Source organism: Carcharhinus amblyrhynchos, unplaced genomic scaffold (assembly GCF_965287045.1).
Source record: "Carcharhinus amblyrhynchos unplaced genomic scaffold, sCarAmb.v2.hapA scaffold_61, whole genome shotgun sequence".
In the NCBI taxonomy this organism is placed as follows: domain Eukaryota; kingdom Metazoa; phylum Chordata; class Chondrichthyes; order Carcharhiniformes; family Carcharhinidae; genus Carcharhinus; species Carcharhinus amblyrhynchos.
Genome location: NW_027649801.1, coordinates 758,590 through 777,708, shown reverse-complemented (window position 1 = coordinate 777,708; position 19,119 = coordinate 758,590). Strand labels below are relative to the sequence as shown.

General features: G+C 42.7%; 1 protein-coding gene across 1 annotated transcript in view; it reads left to right on the top strand.

Annotated features, from left to right (window-relative positions):
- rnf4 (ring finger protein 4) overlaps positions 1-18,630 on the top strand; it is a 45,802-nt gene extending 27,172 nt beyond the window's left edge. Inside the window, exons 4-9 of the mRNA XM_080182520.1 lie at positions 2,074-2,179; positions 5,845-5,921; positions 9,211-9,223; positions 11,262-11,454; positions 15,078-15,156; positions 18,274-18,630. Coding sequence (XP_080038646.1) covers positions 2,074-2,179; positions 5,845-5,921; positions 9,211-9,223; positions 11,262-11,454; positions 15,078-15,156; positions 18,274-18,423 — 618 coding nt within the window. The 3' untranslated portion in view covers positions 18,424-18,630. The remainder of the gene's footprint in view (positions 1-2,073; positions 2,180-5,844; positions 5,922-9,210; positions 9,224-11,261; positions 11,455-15,077; positions 15,157-18,273) is intronic.
- The last annotated feature ends 489 nt before the right edge of the window (positions 18,631-19,119 follow it).

Below are 19,119 nucleotides of genomic sequence, written 5' to 3'. Positions count from 1 at the left end.
CACATATTGATCTCCTGCCCAAAGAGATCATGGCATCACTATTCACACTGCATCAGCTGAGGCTGTTGAATGATGGTTAAGCTTGAAGTCAGACTATAACTGCTTCCTCAGCCATATGGATAAGAAAAAAGTTTGAGTGATGTGATTCAGTCGAACGTTGGAGCCTTTCCTTTGCTACTGGCTTTCCACAAATTTGCTTGGGGCAGGTTGGCTTAAATAGTTCGGGAAATTAGATTTTAAAAATTTGGTAGATTAATAATGGCCAACATTTGAAATAAATTCATATCTCTCAATATATATTTTAAGGAATAGAAATTCCACTGGAAAAACACTACAGCTGAGGCTAAAGGGAGCAGCTAAAGTCAGTGTTAGATTAAAAGGAAAGTGTAGTATTGTCAAAAGGAAGAATAATCCTGAGAATTGGGAGGGTTTGGATAATGAGCAAAGGGTGACTGACGTGTTGGTCGAGGGGGGATTAGAGTGAATGTAAACTAGGAAGCAATATAGAAACACAGCTTAAAAGTAAAGTAAATGTGGACTCCTTTGAGACAGGAAATTCTGGGGAATTAAAAAAAATCATAGAATCCTTACAATGCGGAAAGAGGTCATTGGGTCTATCAAGCCAGCACTGAAGACAATTCTGCACAGTCCTTATCCCCTAGTTCCGCTGACACTAAGGGGCAAGTTACCATCGCTAATCAACCTAACTAGCACATCTTTGGGCTGTGGGAAGAATCCGGAGCACCAAGAGGAAACCTACACAGACACGGGGAGAACATGCATACTCAATACAGACAGTGAGCCCAGGCTGGCATTGCACCCAGGTCCCTGGCGCTGAGGCAGCAGTGCTAACCACAATGCCACCACTCCGTCCTTTCCCCAATATTGTTGTGGTAATGGAAGACATTGAACAAAAAAGCCAGCACCTCAAAACGCATCTAGATAATAGTCTGCAGCCAATTCCTACTGCAGAGAATTTAATCTTTTTGTAGCCTTTGATATTTTGGGGTTAAACCCATGTGGGTGTTCTGGTTGAAAACAATATTCTAAATCCGCCAACACGCGGTATACAGCATCTCGACCACAAGACCTGTCACTTGGTGCTGTAGTTTAGTGAGCTGCTGCACCATTTGAACCATGTCACTTTGCCCCTCCAGCTATTGCTGTTTGCTCTTGGTGTAATCGTATTTCGCAAGCAGTTTAATCCAAAGAAGCCGAAGAGATAACTTTTATGCATGCCATTTGACCATTGAATCCATTCAGCCTATTGTGCCTACGCTAGCTTTTTTACCAGAGCTAATCCCACTTCCTCTTTCTCGATACCCGACAGTTTTTTTCAGATGTATCCAGTTCTCATTTCAAAATTTATTCTTGAATCTGTTACCACCAGCCTTTCAGGCAGTTTATTCCAGATCATCGTGACTTAGTGTAAAAAGGAAAAAAATATTCTCCTGGTTCTTCTGTCAGTTATCTTGTGCCCTTTAGTTACCAACCAACGCCCCCATAGTGAAAGAATTTCCTGATCTATCTTGATCAAAACTGTCACAATTCTGAGTCTATTAAATATCCTATTAATCTTCACTATTCAGGAGAATAATCCCAGTTTCGTTCAATTCTTCACATGGTTCAAGCTGTTTCCCCAATTTTGTTCTGATAAATCCCCTTTGCAACCTGTATAGTGGGGAAAAGACCAACAGAGCTTGTCCCTGGAGTACAACTGTTCAAGCTGTGAAGGTCCCTAAAGCTTGTACCTTTGCTCTGGCCCATGGAGCATTCCAGGCATTCATGTAAGGAATTTACTTTTCACACTTGGCTAAAATTCAATTTTTAATCATCTGGTTCTCATTATTTTAAAAATATATTCTAAGTTTTCCTCCATTTAAGTCACTTAACATTTTCTATACTGAAGCAAGATCCCTCCTTAACCATGTTCTCAAACTGCAGAATCCAATCCAGAATTGGCTGGAAACCATTGTTTTGTTGAAAGATTTATCTAATTGAGAGTAAAGGAGAAAAGCCGATCGTGCCATTGTCATCTAGTCTGTAAACTGTAAATGGGTTTATATTTTTCAGGCACACAGAAAACGTAGGATGATGCCTTCTCAGCAATACAGACGGGTGCGTCGCCAACGCAGATCATCAGAACCAGCTGAACCGGAGGCAGAAATTGTAGACACTGGTAAGGAGCTAGGTTTGTCTTCTCCAAACCTTCCTGTGGGTGAAACCAAACCAATGAAAGATTGTTACTGTGAAAACGCTTGGTGGTAAAATGCGACCGCTGATGTTCAATTTGCCTTTACACAAGAAGTGGCTGGGGGCCAGAATTGAACTCAGGTCCCCGATGTTGAGGCAGCAGTGCTAACCACTGTGCCACCCAATTTTTTTTTGTGTTGAGTAGCATGTGCTACATCCTAGTGTGTTAATGAAATTAATTTGGGAATTTTCTGCTTGTACTTCAAGTACAGATTTGAATAGATACCTTTGTACAGTTCATGATTAAGCTTGTGAATCGTTGGACCACGGTTACGTGGAGAAAATGAAAGCAGCTTTGTTACAGATGGTCGGAGAGAGATTTTTCACTCTGGTGTTTAACTATCTATAATACGTTAATTTTGATGTGGCAAATTTCTCTCTGGGAAGTCGTTTTAACCTGTAAATGTGGAACTGCAAGTCCTGCACTACTGAGCAATATTTTGCCACTCTGCCTGGTGTAAACATTGATAAAGCAGCTACTGCCTGGTTAAGACATATCAGCTTATGGTTATTGCAAGGAAGATGTAGACTCCATTCCATTAAAATACCATAATCTATCACAGACAAGTACCTAGATTTAAAAAAAAAAGGGATGAGGGAGAGTAATTATACATAGTCCGTAAGAATGCCTACGCTCCACACAAGCTTCCTCCAATCTCTCTTCTCGCTATCAGCAAATCATTCTATTCCTTTCTCTCTTTAACTTCCCCTTAAATGACCTATGATATTCACCTCAACTACTCCATTGTGGTAAAAGTTTCCACATTCTAACCAGTCTCTAGATGTTTCTCTTGTATTTCCTATTGGATTTATTACAGTAACAACTTGTACAATGCATTGAATATAAAATATCCCAAGGTGCTTCACAGGAGCATTATTAAACAAAATGCCATATAAAGAGCAAAAGGGTGGCACAGTGGTGAGCACTGCTGATTTACAGCTCCAGGGACCCAGATTCGATTCCTGGCTTGGGTCACTGCCTGTGTGGAGTTTGCACGTTCTCCCCATGTCTGCATGGGTTTCCTCTGGATGCTCCGGTTTCCTCCTCCAGTCCAAAAGAACTGCAGTTAGGTGCATTGACTTGAACAGGGGCCGGAGTGTGGTGACTAGGAATTTCACAGTAATTTCATTGCAGTGTTAATGTATGTCTTACTTGTGACTAATAAATAAACTTAACTTTTAACTTAAAAGGAGATTTTAGCTCGCATGGTCTAAGAGGTGGATTAATCGAGTGTTTCAAAGGAGGGGAGGAAAGCAAAGTCCAGAGACTGCGAGGTTTATGGAGATGTTTCCACAGCTTGGGACCTCGACAAAGGCGTCACCACCAATAGTGGGGCAATTAAAATCAGAGATACTCAATGTAGGAATTAGGCGTGGAGATCTTGGAGGATGAGGAAGCTGGCAGAGATTAGAGTTTGTGGGGTGAGTGCGCCAAGGAGGAATTTAAAACAAGGAAGACAACTTTAAAATCATGGCGTTGCTTGAGCAGAAACCAATGCGAGTCAGTGAACACAGTGGGGTGATGGAGAGGGGAATGGAGTTTGGAGTAGGGACTGAGTCGTCATAGAATCCCTACAGTGCAGAAAGAGGCCATTCAGCCCATTGAGGCTGCACAGACTGTCGGCTGAAAGCAATGACTGCAGTCTTTTCAGTATCAAATTGGAGGAAATTTCTCCTGACCCTGGATGTTGGATAAGCAGTCAAATTTAACGGTGAAGGAGTCGAGAGAGGTCATGGTGTGATAGAACTAGTTATTATCAGTGTCTGCAGCAGAGACCTTAAATCACTGGAGAAATATCACCAACAATGCCCCTGCACAATCCTACAGGATAGACACTCCAATATCAAAGTCTTATCTTGGGCCTGCATCCCTGGTATCCAGGTCTTGGTCATTGTTAAGGAACACATTGTCTGCATGCCTGACACAAAAAAGGTGAAACAAGCCATGTATTCTGAGCTCTCATGGAAAGTGCTTCCTGTGAGAGTAGAAAAAACAATTAGGAGACATTCTTCAAGTCTTCCTGAAAAATTGCAATATCCTGACCAATTTGTGAAATTCTCTTGATCAACTAAACGGGAGAAAAAGCATCCGTGAAGGTGCCAACTATTTTGAATGCCTTCGCAGGCCTAGGTGAAGGCCAAGTGCAAACATCTGAAGGAGCCCCATCAGAGCACCCCATCCACCTACCCACCACTTCAAACACTCCCTACCCCACCTGTGGCCTGTGTGTGGATCCAGCATTGGACAGTCACCTCAGGACCCTCAGTCCTGGAGTGGGAGGCGGTCATCCTCAGCTCTGAATGTCTGTCTAAGAAAATGTGGAAACTGATAATGTGCTTTTGGAAGATGTCACTCAGCAGCATGTCGGTGAGAAGCAGAAGAGAACCAAGGATGAATCCCTCGGGGGGGAGGAGATGAGAGCACACATACCAATGTGTACTTAGTGACTACTTTGCTTTCGAAAGACAAGAACACCAGCTGTTTTTTTTTGTTACAAGTTCAGTTGCAGGATCATCATAGGATTCATCATCCTATGAATGTGGAAAGATTTAGGGATTCTGGTTAAGGGATTCACTGTTGAAGCTTGTCCTGGCTGTTGGGGCAAATCGCTGCTCTACCATAACTGAATTCTGAGTATCAATCTCTGACGCCAGATGAGAGTTCTACTGTTGGGCTATCAGTAATTTGACCCAATTTCCACTGGGTCCCAAAAATAGGAGATAAGAATAAGAAAAAAATCTAGCTTGAGAGTGAGAAGTAATCAATTTCTAATGGCAAAAAGAAACACCCAAGACTTTTTTAAAAAAAAACAACCAAAGACTTTACAATTCAGAAGGCTTTTCATGTGAAGAATAGGCAAAGATTCCTTCTCTGTTTGTGACAATGAATCCTTACTTTGAAGCAATCACAAAAGATTAAAGGGAAAGATGAGGATACGCAGGGTGTGGTTTGGAATGAATTGTAAGTTTTCAAGGGATAATTGAATATTTGAAACAGAAATCACTGTCTAATTTTGTGATGTTGCTAAAGGGATAAATATTTGCCAGGACACTGTTCCAGTCATGCCATGGGATCTTTCACATCCATCCAAGAGAGTAGGCGTGGCTTTGAATGAGTATGTAGTCTGAATAAGAGCAACTCCAACAGTGTAGCACTTCCAGTGTACTGTTAACTTGGATCACAAGTTCGTGTCTTTGGATTGGAACTTGAATCGACAGCTTACCATTTGAAGTGAGGAACTCCACCACTGAGCAACGATTGGCGTAGGCTTTACTGCTACATTGACCAATTATACTGATGTAGTAGTGATGTGTGAAAATGGAAAGTTGTTGGATTTACCAAAAATGTCAGAAAATTAAGATGTGCATCGTTTGTATGCTACATTTGGTTCTGTTTAAAATTGGGGGACTTCAGCCTGCTTGCAAGTCATTTATTTTTGTATGGGAAATACAAAAGCTTAGGATGCAGCCTATGTATCTCCTAGTATTTTTGTGCTGGAAAATTATTGTTTGTTTTACCTGTGTTTATGATCTGTAATGTGTTTTGTTTTAAATCCAAATTCGACAGCATTCTTTGTTTGGCCTCCTCAGGTGCAGAGGTCGTTGACCTGACCTGTGAATCCTCTGAACCTGTGGTTGTCGATCTAACCAATAATGACTCTGTTGAGGTAAGTGGTGATGAGCTCGACTTCTTGGCTTGTCGCAGTGCAGTGATTGGCTGGGTGGTCTATCAGTTCTATCTGGAGGTAAGTGTGAAGATTGAAAGAGAAGCTTGCAGCACAGCAGCAATATCTGTTGGAGACGGACAGTTCTTCGGAATTCTGTTTGTCACCAAAAAACCCTCCCCATTGAATTTTAAAAAATGAATGCGTGTTTCTCACCAATTTTCATAGTAGTGAAGATGGTGAGGTGTTTTTTTTCCTGTTGCAGTCTTCAGTATTGTCATTGATCTAACATTTTAGATGCCACTGCCCAATATCTCATGGGGTTGGGTATGTGCACAGTAATCTATGCTCATTCAGTAAAGGAGAAATTTCGAGTTATTAGACCCTTCTCCCAATGATTTCAGTATAACAGCTTGAAGTGGGCAGTTTCCATTGCAAATGTTGGCAAGTCATTTTAACAATTCCATTTTAACAATTCCATTTTAAATTGAGGATCAATAGCCCTTATTAAAATGGGAATTCAATTCGACCATAGAACCCTATAGTGCAGAAAGAGGCCCTTTGGCCCATCGAGTCTGCACCGAACACAATCCCACCCAGACCCTACCCCCATATCCCTACATATTATACCCTCTAATCCCTCTAACCTACGCACCCCTGGACACTAAGGGGAAATTTCTTAGTATGGCCAATCAACCTAACCCACACATCTTTGGACTGTGGGAGGAAACCGGAGCACCCGGAGGAAACCCACGCAGACGATGACCCGAGCCAGGAATCAAACCCAGGACCCTAGAGCTGTGAAGCAGCAGTGCTAACCACTGTGCTACCGTGCTGCCCATAGATTACATCTATGAACCCTTCGCCAATTATTACCTTGCCTGCTTCAGTTATAGACAGTACTTGTAATGACTCACCTGTGCATTACCACTGAGTTGCTTTGTTTGCAAGAATATTGTTTTCATGGATACAAGTTCCATGCTTTGTCCAGTTGTTGTCACTCTCAGGTTCCCTTTGTTGAGGTTTCCAAGGGTTTGCCAACCATGCTTTTGCAAATTACAGTTGACTAGTTGTAAGCCTGTCTATCACAAGTGCATAATACAGAGCAACCTTAAGACTTTGATCATTCACTTTCTGTTGATCTCGGATTTAAAGAGATTAGCATCAAGTGTCAACTCCAGCTCCTGGAACTTTGCTCAATACCTAAATCATCAGAGGACTTCCTCTCATGGACAGTGCAAATCCAGTATCTATAATTGGTGCAGTGGTTATGTTGCTAGACCAGTAATGTAGAGGTTTGCATTTCCGTAAAGCATGAGTACAAATCACAGGGTCCCCGACCCAAACTAATACAAAAATCAAATCACAGGGCCCCCGACCCAAACTAATACAAAAATCAAATCACAGGGCCCCCGACCCAAACTAATAAATATCAAATCACAGGGTCCCTGACCCAAACTAATAAATATCAAATCACAGGGTCCCCGACCCAAACTAATACAAAAATCAAATCACAGGGCCCCCGACCCAAACTAATACAAAAGTCAAATCACAGGGCCCCCGACCCAAACTAATACAAAAGTCAAATCACAGGGTCCCCGACGCAAACTAATACAAAAGTCAAATCACAGGGTCCCCGACGCAAACTAATACAAAAATCAAATCACAGGGTCCCCGACCCAAACTAATAAATATCAAATCACAGGGTCCCCGACCCAAACTAATACAAAAATCAAATCTCAGGGTTCCCGACCCAAACCAAGCCTGTGTAATCCTGATCCAGATCTAAAACGAGATCAAGGGGTCCCTGACTTTAGGCTGGCTACAATCAGGTCCCTGACCCTAAACACGCTACTCAGTCCAATTTGGATTTGAATACTGTTACCTGTTAGCGTCTTCCGTCAGGGACGAGGGGTCGTAGCATCCTTCCGAGAGAAAGGGAGAGACCAGGGTGAATCGTACCTTGTGCCAGCGTCCGTCTCTTCCGTCCGGGTCATGGCTCGATCACTTCTTCAGTCCCTCACAGAATTCACTCAGGGTATTGGTTTCTGCTTCGCGGCGCCAAATGTTGAAGTGGAAATTTTCCTGCTTCTTGACTGTGGTAGAAAGACTCAACAAAAGTAATTCTGACAAAATAACTATATTTACGAAAGTCTGCATGCAGTATTGGCAGTAACTTGAGTTTGGAGAGTAGTCGTTACAACTTGCTAGTTCCTTCTCAAGTCCGTGCTTACATAAAGAATCAGTTTGCGTGACCAGACCTTACTCAGGAATTCGGTCAGTAGTAGTGTCATAAGCAAATATTTTTAAGAAGCGGGTTGATGGGTTCTTGATAAGAGAGGGGATTAAGGGTTATGGGGAGAGGGCGGGAAAGTGGAACTGAGCCACGACAGATCAGCCATGATCTTATTGAATGGCGGGGCAGGCTCGAAGGGCTAGATGGCCTACTCCTGCTCCTATTTCTTATGTTCTTATGTTCTTAAAACCCATTGTCATTTGAGACTGAATTGAGGCTTTTTCTAAAGAGCTGCAGGCAATGAAATTGACCAGAAAGTTCAGTGTAATTAACCAACTGGTTCATTGTCCTTTTCGAGGACAAAAATTACTATCAGTACCTGGCCTACATAGGACTTGTTCCACTCATGGTTAATTCTTCTTTGCCCTCACCTAGCAAGTCATTCAGGGCACTTGAGAGGTATGCAAAAAATTGCTGGTCTTGCCAGTGACACCCATGTTGCAAACGAATAGAATCTAGCAACATTCAACTCTTTAATCTCCTCTGATTCTTGCTTAAGGAAGACTTACAGTGCAACGTGCTCTGAGGCCCTTAACAAATGTTACAAGGCACTGTTATTAAGCTGCTCTACTTTATTTCTCTAATAGCTATTGATCAGTTTGAAAAACTGAAAACACAACTGCCTGTTCTCAGTTGCATAAACATTGCAGTTCTGTGGTTTGATTTCGCCCTTTGCTTGTTCAGTTGCGTCCCACTGAAGTGGACTTTGTTCTTCCTGGTTCACAGACCCAAGCAGGGGTGGGAGGAAAGCGCAGTACGTCTTGGCCAGCATTTTCAGCAATGCAAATTTTAATGTTTGTTATCCTGAATCTGTAAATGAGTTCTCTAGTTTAGCATTATTTTCTCTAATCAAGAATACTTGGCAATGCAGAAAAATGCAGGTAATAGATTGTGAAACAAACATAAAGCAGTATGAATAAATTGACTTTTGCTGCATCTTGCCTTGTCTAATCTACTTCTCTCTTTATTTTCAACCTAATCTTGTGTGTTGTCCAGATTGTGGATGAAGGTGAGTTCAGCAAATGAAGACATCTTGTTTTATTCAGTATATTCTGCAAATATGCCCACGCTTTTGTTTAGTGTGAGAATGTGAATCAATTGCAAGCAGATGTACTATTTAAATTGCTCATTTCACAAGAAAACAAGATTTAGGAGCCAGAGTAGGCAATTTGGTCCCTTGAGCCTGCTCTGCCGTTCAGTAAGATCATGGCTAATCTGATAGCGACTCGACTTTAATTTCTTGTCTAATCCCCGTAACCCTTGACTCCCTTGTCTGTCTAAAAAAAAAACTAAGCTGGCCTTAAGTACGTTCAGTGACACAACCCTCACTGCTCTCTGGAGAAGCGAATTGTATAGAATAACAGCTCTCCAAGGGCACAAGTTTTTCCTTATCGCAGTCTCAAATGGGAGACCACTACTTTTTAAACTGTTCCTTCACCATATACATGGGAAACATCCTCTCAGCATCCTCCCCATCAGGTCCTCTTAGGATGTTGTATGTTTCATGAATATCAATTCCTTTTTCTAAACTATAATGGATACAGACCCAACTTTCTCCATCTTTCCTCCTAAGGTAACCACACTCATCCCAAGAATCAGTGAAGTGAGCCCCTCTGAGTAGCTTCTCATGCAATTACAAATACAAATTTTTAAATAAGGAGACCAAAACTGTGCACGGTATTCCAGATACACACTCTCTGAGGACCTATTATAGCTGGAGCAACCCCTCCATTTCTCTTGCAATAAATGCAACTATCCCATTAACCTTCCTAATCACTTGCTATGCCTGCATACTAACATTTTGTGATTCACGTAAAGTAGGAGTTTATTTATTAGTCACAGGTAAGGCTTACATTAACGCTGCAATGAAGTTACTGTGAAATTCCTCTAGTTGCCACAGCCTGCCACTTGTTCAGGTTAATGCACCTAACCAGCACATCCTTCGGACTGAGGGGAAACCGGAGGACCCAGTGGAAACTCACGTTAACAAAGAACGTGCAAACTCCACACAGACAGTGACCCAAGCCAGGAATTAAACCTGGGTCCCTGGTGCTGAGAGGCAGCAGTGCTAACCACTGTGCCGGGGTGGCATACAGATCCTTCCCTCCAATTTACTAATGTACTGTTCTATTCTTCCAGACAAAGTGAACAAATTCACTTTTTCCCAAATCCTTCATCTGTCAGCTTTGTTCACTCTTTTTGTAGACTTTGTGCCCTCTTCTCAACGTACTTTCCGACCTACCTTTGCGTCACCACCAAATTTAGATATCCTGGTTTGCGTGTTTGTTCCTGTGATTTCACATACAATGATCATTGTTATGAGTTGTATCAAGTGCTTTCAGATGTTTGAATCAAGTGACTGAGGTACAGTGTAAATGTAAACTGCCATTTTAATCTAAATTTCTCATTTTAATTAGTTTGTTTTGGATGTTCATGAGCCTGTATTTGTTAAATGAGCAATAATCGATATTAAATAGGGAAGGTGGTGTTTGGGCCTGATATTAACAGACCAAAATCCTGAGTTGAACATAATGCAGCCCATTGTTTAAAGAATAATTTGGTACTATATGCATCTCCCCTTGCTTATCCCCTTCTCAAAAGCCAACCGTTAATAATAGAGTTTTTTTTAAACATAGGAAGCCCCCCCACCACCTCCTGTGTACTCTTTATAGTCTTATGAAAATTGACAACGGATAAATTGGCTCTTTTGTTCACTGCCAGTTGAATTTTTTTGCCCTATATTGTCATTTCATTTGAATGAGCTTGGCTGTGTGTTCACAAAAGTATTGGGATGAAAGGCTTTTGTCAGTGGAAGCCTTGCTTTGTGCTAACTTCCATAGTCCAAATATCGCTATCAAAAATGTAGCAAGCTAAAGGTGGGGGAGGAGGGGATGTGCATGTGTGTTCTTCACAAACTGGATTGGATACTTGTCCCATTTTACTCCCAAATCCAGTAAAGCATCTAGTGAGCTGTTTTTATAAAAACACATCTTAACTTAATGGATCAAAGTAATAGCAGAACATTCTGCACATCGTCATTTTTGCAGATCTCTCCTCTTCAAATAGTCAGCCAAGTTCTGCTGATGATCAGCCGGGCAGAATGCTGTCAGACAGCTGTATTCTCTGCAGTGACGAAGAAGACACCAGAGCAGATGGGAGTAGCAGCCTGTCTGTAACAAGTGCAGCAGCTGTACCTCAGGGAAATTGTCTTCATCCTGCACTGTGTAACAAAAGCTTAAGGTAAAAAGAAATGACACAACTTCAGGATATACAAAAGTGCTTTACAGCCGCTGTCATATCGGAAGCATTGTGACCAATTTGCTATTTGCGCAATGTGATAACCTGATCATTTTGGTGATAAATGGTTGAAGGACAAATACCTGTGAGGAGACTCTCTCCTGAGTAACATCATGGGAACTTGCATTTCCATCTGAGGAAAGGCAGGGCCTCAAGCTAATGTCTCATCCAAAATCCAACATCTGACAATGAAGTGCTCCCTTTACCACGTTGGTGTCAATCTAGATTGTGTGCTTGTAGTGAGTCGAACCCACAGGCTCCTGTACTGCAGCTGGCTTCAAATTGGCTCTGGCTCTGGTATTCTTATTGGAATTAAGCCCTGAGAGAGACATTCTGTCTTTTACACCGCTAACTATTTCCCATCTGCATAAGTGAGGGTAAGCGACTATATTCAGGCTCTCTCTGGTGCATGTGAAAAGGAACTGCTAGCTTGTTCCTGTCACGTGGTAGACAGCGAGGGCTGACTGGCAGCTTCACTGAGCGCAGCTGAATTGATTTTTCTTCAGATGATCATGTGACAGCCCACTGACCTATTGGTAGTCTCGCATTTTATGCCATGGCATCATGCAAAGCTCGACACTATCCAGAACAATGCAGCCTGCTTGATTCAGTCTACCACTTTCAACATTCATCTCCAATACCAGTGACCCACAGCACTTAGCAAGGCTCATTCAACAGTACTTTCAAAACCCGCCACCACTTCTACCACCTAGAGAGATAAGGGCACAGATGCATAGAGAAACATGACCTGCAAGTCCCCCTCCAACTTGCAAACTATCCTCATTCCTTCACTGTAGTTGGGTCAAAATCTTGGAGCTCCCTCCCTGACAGCACTATTGGAGTCCCTACGGCACACAGACTGCAATAGTTCAAGAAGGCAGCTCACCACCACCTTCTCAAGGGCTACTTGGAATGGACAATATGTGCTGGGCCTAGCCAGCGATACCCATATCTCATGAACGAATAAAAAGAAACTCTCAGCCTGTACATTCCACTTGCTGCGTGGAGAAAATTATCCTTGTGTCACCATTGTTTCCTCTGCAACTCTTTCTTGGATCTTTCTTGATCCTTTCACCAATGGGAACACTTTTTTCCTATCTATTCTGTTTAGATCCCCCCTCAATTTTGAACAACTGTCAAATTTTCTCAATATTCTCTTCTCCATAGGAAATGGTCCCAACTTCCTCAATCAACCGACAGACTGAAGTTTTTCCCCCATGGGATCGTTCTTGTGGATCTTCCCTGTACTAATCTCTTCACACTTCTCTATATTGAATTCATCCAACATCTGTTGCCCATTCCAATACCATGTTTACGTCCTTTTGAAATTCGACATTATCCTCCTCACAGCTCACAATGCTTCTAAGTTTCAAATCTTTGATAAAGATTGGAGTTGTGCCCATACACCAAGGTACAGATCATTAATATATGTCAGGAAGAGCAAAGGTCCTAACACTGATCCCAAAGACTCCACTTTTCTCTGGTCCAAAAATCTTTACTCTGCTTCCTGTCACTCAACAATTCTCTCTTTATTCCATGAGCTATAACTTTTCCAATAGGTCTGTTGTGCTGTACTTTTACTAAATGACTTCTGGGAATCTATGCAGCAGTTATTCAACAGCATTGCCCTCATCAGCCTTCCCTGCCAGACTTCATTAAGAAGCTCCAAACGAAACAAAGTTTGCCCTCGACAAATCTGTGCTGGCTCCAAATGTACCCATATTTCCCCAAGCGACTTATTGTCGGGAGTTATTGTTCATAGAACCTTCCCTGCCTCTGAGGTTAAATGGATTGTCCTGAAGTTGCTGGGCTTAGCTTTGCACCTTTTTTAACAAGGTTGTAATGTTTTGGTACCAGATTGGATCTCTGAATAACAGTATTGACCAGGTTGTATTTTCCGCTGACTGGTAGGAATCTGCTTAAGTTTAGAAATTTATTTCCACGGCCCTTCCATCTCTTGGACTAGGATTTTGATCAAGCCCAGTGTGGTACGTTGAATAACCTGAGTGTCTCAATTTACAGTCAGCTGTGACCATAAGGTCCATTGGGAGGATTAAGGATTCTGTGTCAGATTCCTGTGGATGTATTACTAGGTGCGCTTTACATTTGGTGTTGGGAAAGTGAGGCTAATGGGTCCTTTCTTAAAAAAAATGCAGATGTTAGTTTAAATTTTTCTGTGAGCAGCCTGTTCACAACAAAGGGGCTTTCTGAGCAACTGGGAATTTTTTCTGCGGCAGTGTTCCCTGACCTTGCTGCTACCCTTCCAAACACATTTAGCCACCTTTCTTTGTTCGTTCATGGGCCATGGACATCAGCAAGTAATTGTTGTCCAAGCATAATCCCATTGAAAAGATGTCAGTGAGCTGCCTTGAACTGCTGTATTCCCAAAATGCTGCCCAGTTGGGAGCTCCAGAATTTTGACCCAGTGCAAGGGCAACGCTGTCATTCCAAGTTGGAATGGCTTGCAGATAGTGGTGTTCCTGTCAGTACTTGCTAGACTTGACAATAATTGGATGTCTTTGATGCAACCTTTTAGCAAGGGTACCCAACTTTGGGAGGTGTGTGAAATGTTCTTTTGAAGCCTTCCTGTCTATCTGAAGTCTTTAAGGCTCTATAAATTAGGTCAGGACAACATTGAATTCAACTGGTGGCAGAGTTTATTAGATTATTTGGACTCTCCACTTCCCTGTCTGTTGCAGTCCCATTTGCCTTCTATTATTATTACTTATTAGTCACAAATAAGTGACAAACAATGCACTTATTTGTGACTTATTAGCCACAAGTGCATTAACACTGCAATGAAGTTACTGAAAATCCTCCAGTAGCCCCACTGTGGCACCTGTTCAGCTACACTGAGCGTGAATTTAGCATGGCCCATGCACCTAACCAGTACGTGTTTCAGACTGTGGGAGGAAATTGTGGGAGCACCTGGAGGAAACCCACGCAAACATGGGGAGAATGTGCAGACTCCACATAGACAGTAACCCAAACCGGGAATCGAACCTGGATCCCAAGTGCTGTGAGGCACTATGCTACCCCATGCATTTTGTGCATCTGCTAATATTTGCTTCAGGTGTTCTACTTTTGATGCTGCCATTCTTGGACTGGTCAGTCTGGTGCTTTGACAGTAAACAAACTGTCTTGTCTTCATAGTCTCCCTACAGTACAGAAGGAGACCATTCGATCCTTTGAATCTGCACCGACCACAATTCCACCCAGGCCCTGTTCCCATAACCCCACATATTTACACTGCTAATCCCCTGACACTCGGGCCAAATTATCATGGTCAATCCACCTAATTGGACTGTGGGAGGAAACTTGAGCACCCAGAGGAAACCAATGCAGACGCAGGGCGAACATCCACACAGTGACCTGAGGCCAGAATTGAACCTGGGCCCTTGGTGCTGTGAGGCAGCAGTGCTAGCCACTGTGCCACCCTTGCTACTGTAGAAAAGCTACTGCATTTTCGAAACAGTAACCCCAGCGAGGAGATGGGGACAATATTAGTAAAGACAATAACTGCATTGTTAGAATAACCTGTCTGAACTTGTTTCTATTTTTGGCAGATCTGTTAAAAATCTTGCTTGCCGCAGGTCTTCCTCAGGAACAATTAGCTGTCCCATTTGCATGGATTCTTACAGTGAGGTAAGAAACATCTGTGGAGAAATGACATTGTTCTGTCTCCCTTGCGCAATTGCAAGGCAGCTTTTTAGGAATGATATCAGTGTGACAGGAAGTGACAAAGTGTACAAACATTAAAAACAAATAGGATCAAAGGGGGGAAGAAATGGCAAAATTAACAGCTCTTAAATGCACGTAGTATTCAGCACAAAATAACAGAATTAATGGCATAAATTGTGGTTAGAGTATGAGCTTCTGGCCACCACAGATGCTGTTACAAGGCGATCAAACTTGGGAACTAAACATTCAGGGGGATGTGGCTTTTGGTAAAGATTGGCAGGAAACAAAGGATGATGGGGTAGCTTTCTTAGTGCAAGATGGAATACATACGTAGGCAAGAAGAGTACTTGGATCAGCACGTGTAATTCCATACGGGTGGAGGTAAGAACTAACATGGGGAAGACGACACTGGTAAGAGAAGTCCATAGGCCCTCTTGCAGCAGCTATACAGCAAGGCAAATAATAAATCAGGAAATAATGGGGGCTATAAAAAAGGCAGGACGTAATCACAGGTGACTTTAATCTTGGAGTGGAGTGGGAAAATCAGATTGGCAAGGTAGTCATGAAGAAGAATTTGTGTTCAGGACAGTTTCCTACCACAAAATACTGTCAATCCAACCAGGGATCAGACTAGTTTGGATCAGGTAATGTGCAATCAGACAGGTTTAATAAACAATCTGATCTCCTAGGAAACAGTGACCATAACATGGTAGAATTTAGCATTCAGTTTGTGTGGGTGAAACTTGGGACAGAAACAGCTGTGTTAAATGTAAATAAAGGTAATTACAAATTAATGAGGCCAGGGTTGGTTGGAGTGAATGAGGAAAGGAGTTCAGCAGAAAAGATGGTTAATCAGCAATGTCAGACATTTATGAAAATAGTTCAGGACTCGCAATAGAGATCAGTCCCAGTGAGGAAGGAGGATTCTAGGAAGGGGATAAATTAACCAAAGAAATTAAGGAGGAGCAGTACCTCATCTTCCGATTGGGTAATTAACAGCCTTTTGGATTGAACATTGAGTTCAACAACTTCAGAGCATGAACTCTCCCCTCCACCTTCACCCCATTCCTCAAGCAACCCTTTGACGATCTGTACCTCTGTTCTGCCATTCACACATTCTTCATGGACACTTTTAGCACCTTAGATCATAAGACATAGGAGCAGAATTAGGCCACTCGGTCTATCAAGTCTGCTCTGCCGTTCAATCACAGCTGATTATTTTTCTCATCCCTGTTCTCCTGCCCTTTCCCAATAACCCTGATCCTCTTATCAATCAACCTTTCAGCCTTCTGTATCTCATTTACATTCCCTTGTCCCATTCTCCTCCGTCCTCATAGTATAAATCGCTGTCAACATTTCGAGTCTGGAAGACCTTTTGTCAGAGCTGAGAGCAAGGAGAATCAGCAGAAATTTATACTATGAAATACCCTTAAAAGTAAAATACTGAGGATGCTAGAATGTTAAATAAAAACAAACTGTTGGAAACTCTCAGTAGGTCTGACAGCATCTGTGATTCCCAGTTTTTGCTTGGGCTCCTTGATGCCTCACTCAGGCAAATGTTGCCTTGATGTCAAGGGCAGTCACTCTCACCTCACCTTTGCATTCAGCTGTTTGGTTCAAACATGAACAAGTGCTGGAATGAAGTGAAGAGCTAAGTGACCCTGGTGGAACCAAACTGAGTGTCTGTGAGCAGGTTTGAAATCTCCGCAAATGTGTTAATAATACTATCCTGCTTCATTATAGGCACGTCAGGGCCTGCCCAGTCACTGGTGGTGACAGATTCTAAAATTCCTGTATCTACAAGCCTCATTAATTCAGATTCTACTTTTGGAAGGTGTAGAGTATGGCTCTGGCCTTGAGACTCTGAGGTTAGCTGTGCCCCCTGCACGTCTTTTGTAGATGCCTCAAATACATTACTGACTTTCTGTAAGTTGCTTTGCAGATCTGTTTTAGAATGAACTAACCTGTTCACAACACTCGAATTCAAGTTTATCCTCCAGCCAAGGAGAGCTGGGAAACTTGTTTGAGTTGACATGCACGTAGAGCAAGTAACTAGGAAGGCAAAATGTTGATGTTAGAGAAGTCATACTACAACTATACAGGGCATTGATGACACCATGCCTACAGTGTACATTTTTGGTCTCTTATTTAAGGAGAGAAATGCTTGTATTGGAAGAATGATCCCAGGAATGAAGGGTTTGTCATATAAGGAGTGGTTGAGGAATCTGGGTCTATATTTGATAGAGTTTAGAAGGATGATGGGGGGGACAAATTGAAACTACAGAATACAGAGAGGCCTGGATAGAGTGGATGTTGCCACTAATGGGAGAGACTAGAACTCGAGGGCACAACTTCAGAGTGAAGGGACGCTCCTTTAAAACTGAGATGAGGAGGAATTTCTTCAGCCAGAGGGTGGTGAATCTGTGGAACTCATTGCTGTGGAGAAGACTGTGGAGGCCAGGTCATTGAGTGTCTTTGAGAGAGAGAGAGGTTCTTAATCAATAAGAGGATCAAGGGTTATGGGGAGAAGGCAGGAGAATGGGTGTGAGAATCATATCAGCCATGATTGAGCAGACAATGGGCTGAATGGCCTAATTCTGCTCCTATATCTTATGGTCTAAGTTGGGTTGAAGGGGATATTTTCAGGTAAAGTTCAGCAGTTTGGGCTCTTTGCACTGATGTTTTGAGGAATGAAATATTGAAACATGTAAAATTCCAAGGGACTTGACAGGGTGGATGCTGAGAGTGTGTGGGCGAGTCTAGAGCTAGGGGGCACAGTTTCCAAATACCATTTGGCATTTAAGAATGACGAGGAAGAATTTCTCAGAGGGTAATTAGTCAGTGGCATTCTGCTCCCCAGAGTGCAGCGCAAGCTGCATCATTGAATGTATTCAAGGTTGCATTGGATGGATTTTTGATTGCCGAGGCAAAGTTGAAGGTTATGGGTGACAGTGGGGCACAGGAAGGAAAGTAAAATTTAAGCTCAATTCAGATCTGCCATGATCTTAGTCGAAGACACAAATGGCGAACTCCTGCTGCTAGAACTTGTGCAAACAAATGTTATTTTTGGTCCTTGTCTAGATTGTCCAAAGTGGAAGGCTTATTGTCTCGACGAAATGCGGTCACATCTTCTGCAGCCAGTGTATCCGGGACAGTCTCAAAAATTCACACACGTGTCCGACCTGCAGAAAGAAATTGAACTCTCGCCAGTACCATCCAATTTACATTTGACTACGGGGTCCTCATCCTGAACTTACCTACCTGACAAAGTGTCGGCCACCTTGGAATCCTCTCGTGTTCTTCAGCTTTCTCTACAGAAGCGGGCAGTCCCTGTTGGAGACCGAGATGCTTTTGCAGGATGCACGCACTGTCGGCTGACCATCCATCACCACCTGATCCTGTCAACTCGCTGCATTTAGAATAGTGTTTACAGGTTGAGGGGAGGGCGAGGTGGGGGAGGGGGTGGGGATGAGTGGAAGGGGAGGGTGAGAAATAAAACAAAGCACCAGCATATTCCAATCACCAACTAAACTCAGATGTGTGTTTTGTATGTGTTTCTCTTTCTTTGTCTTCCCTCTGTCTTCTCCGTTCCCCAGGTCATTGACAGGTAATCACAACACAGGATGTATCACCCTGCTGTGTATAGGTGATCTCCCATTGTGCTAATTTGCAAACTATTTTAGCAAATGCACACTGCCAGCATATAGATCAGTTCTCCTTAGTATTAAGGGCTGTCATTTGGTCTGATTTCTGCTTGTGTCCCTGATGTACAGCAGGGTGTGTGCATAATGGTCTAGTGTGCGGTGTATTAACTGAGGGATTGGGTGGGGGGGGCAGTTAAAAGCTACATGAGGAACACAAGCTTTTGACCACTCCTGCTCAGGAAATCTTTCAGAGCCTTACATGAGCTGAAGGTTGGGTTTCAGA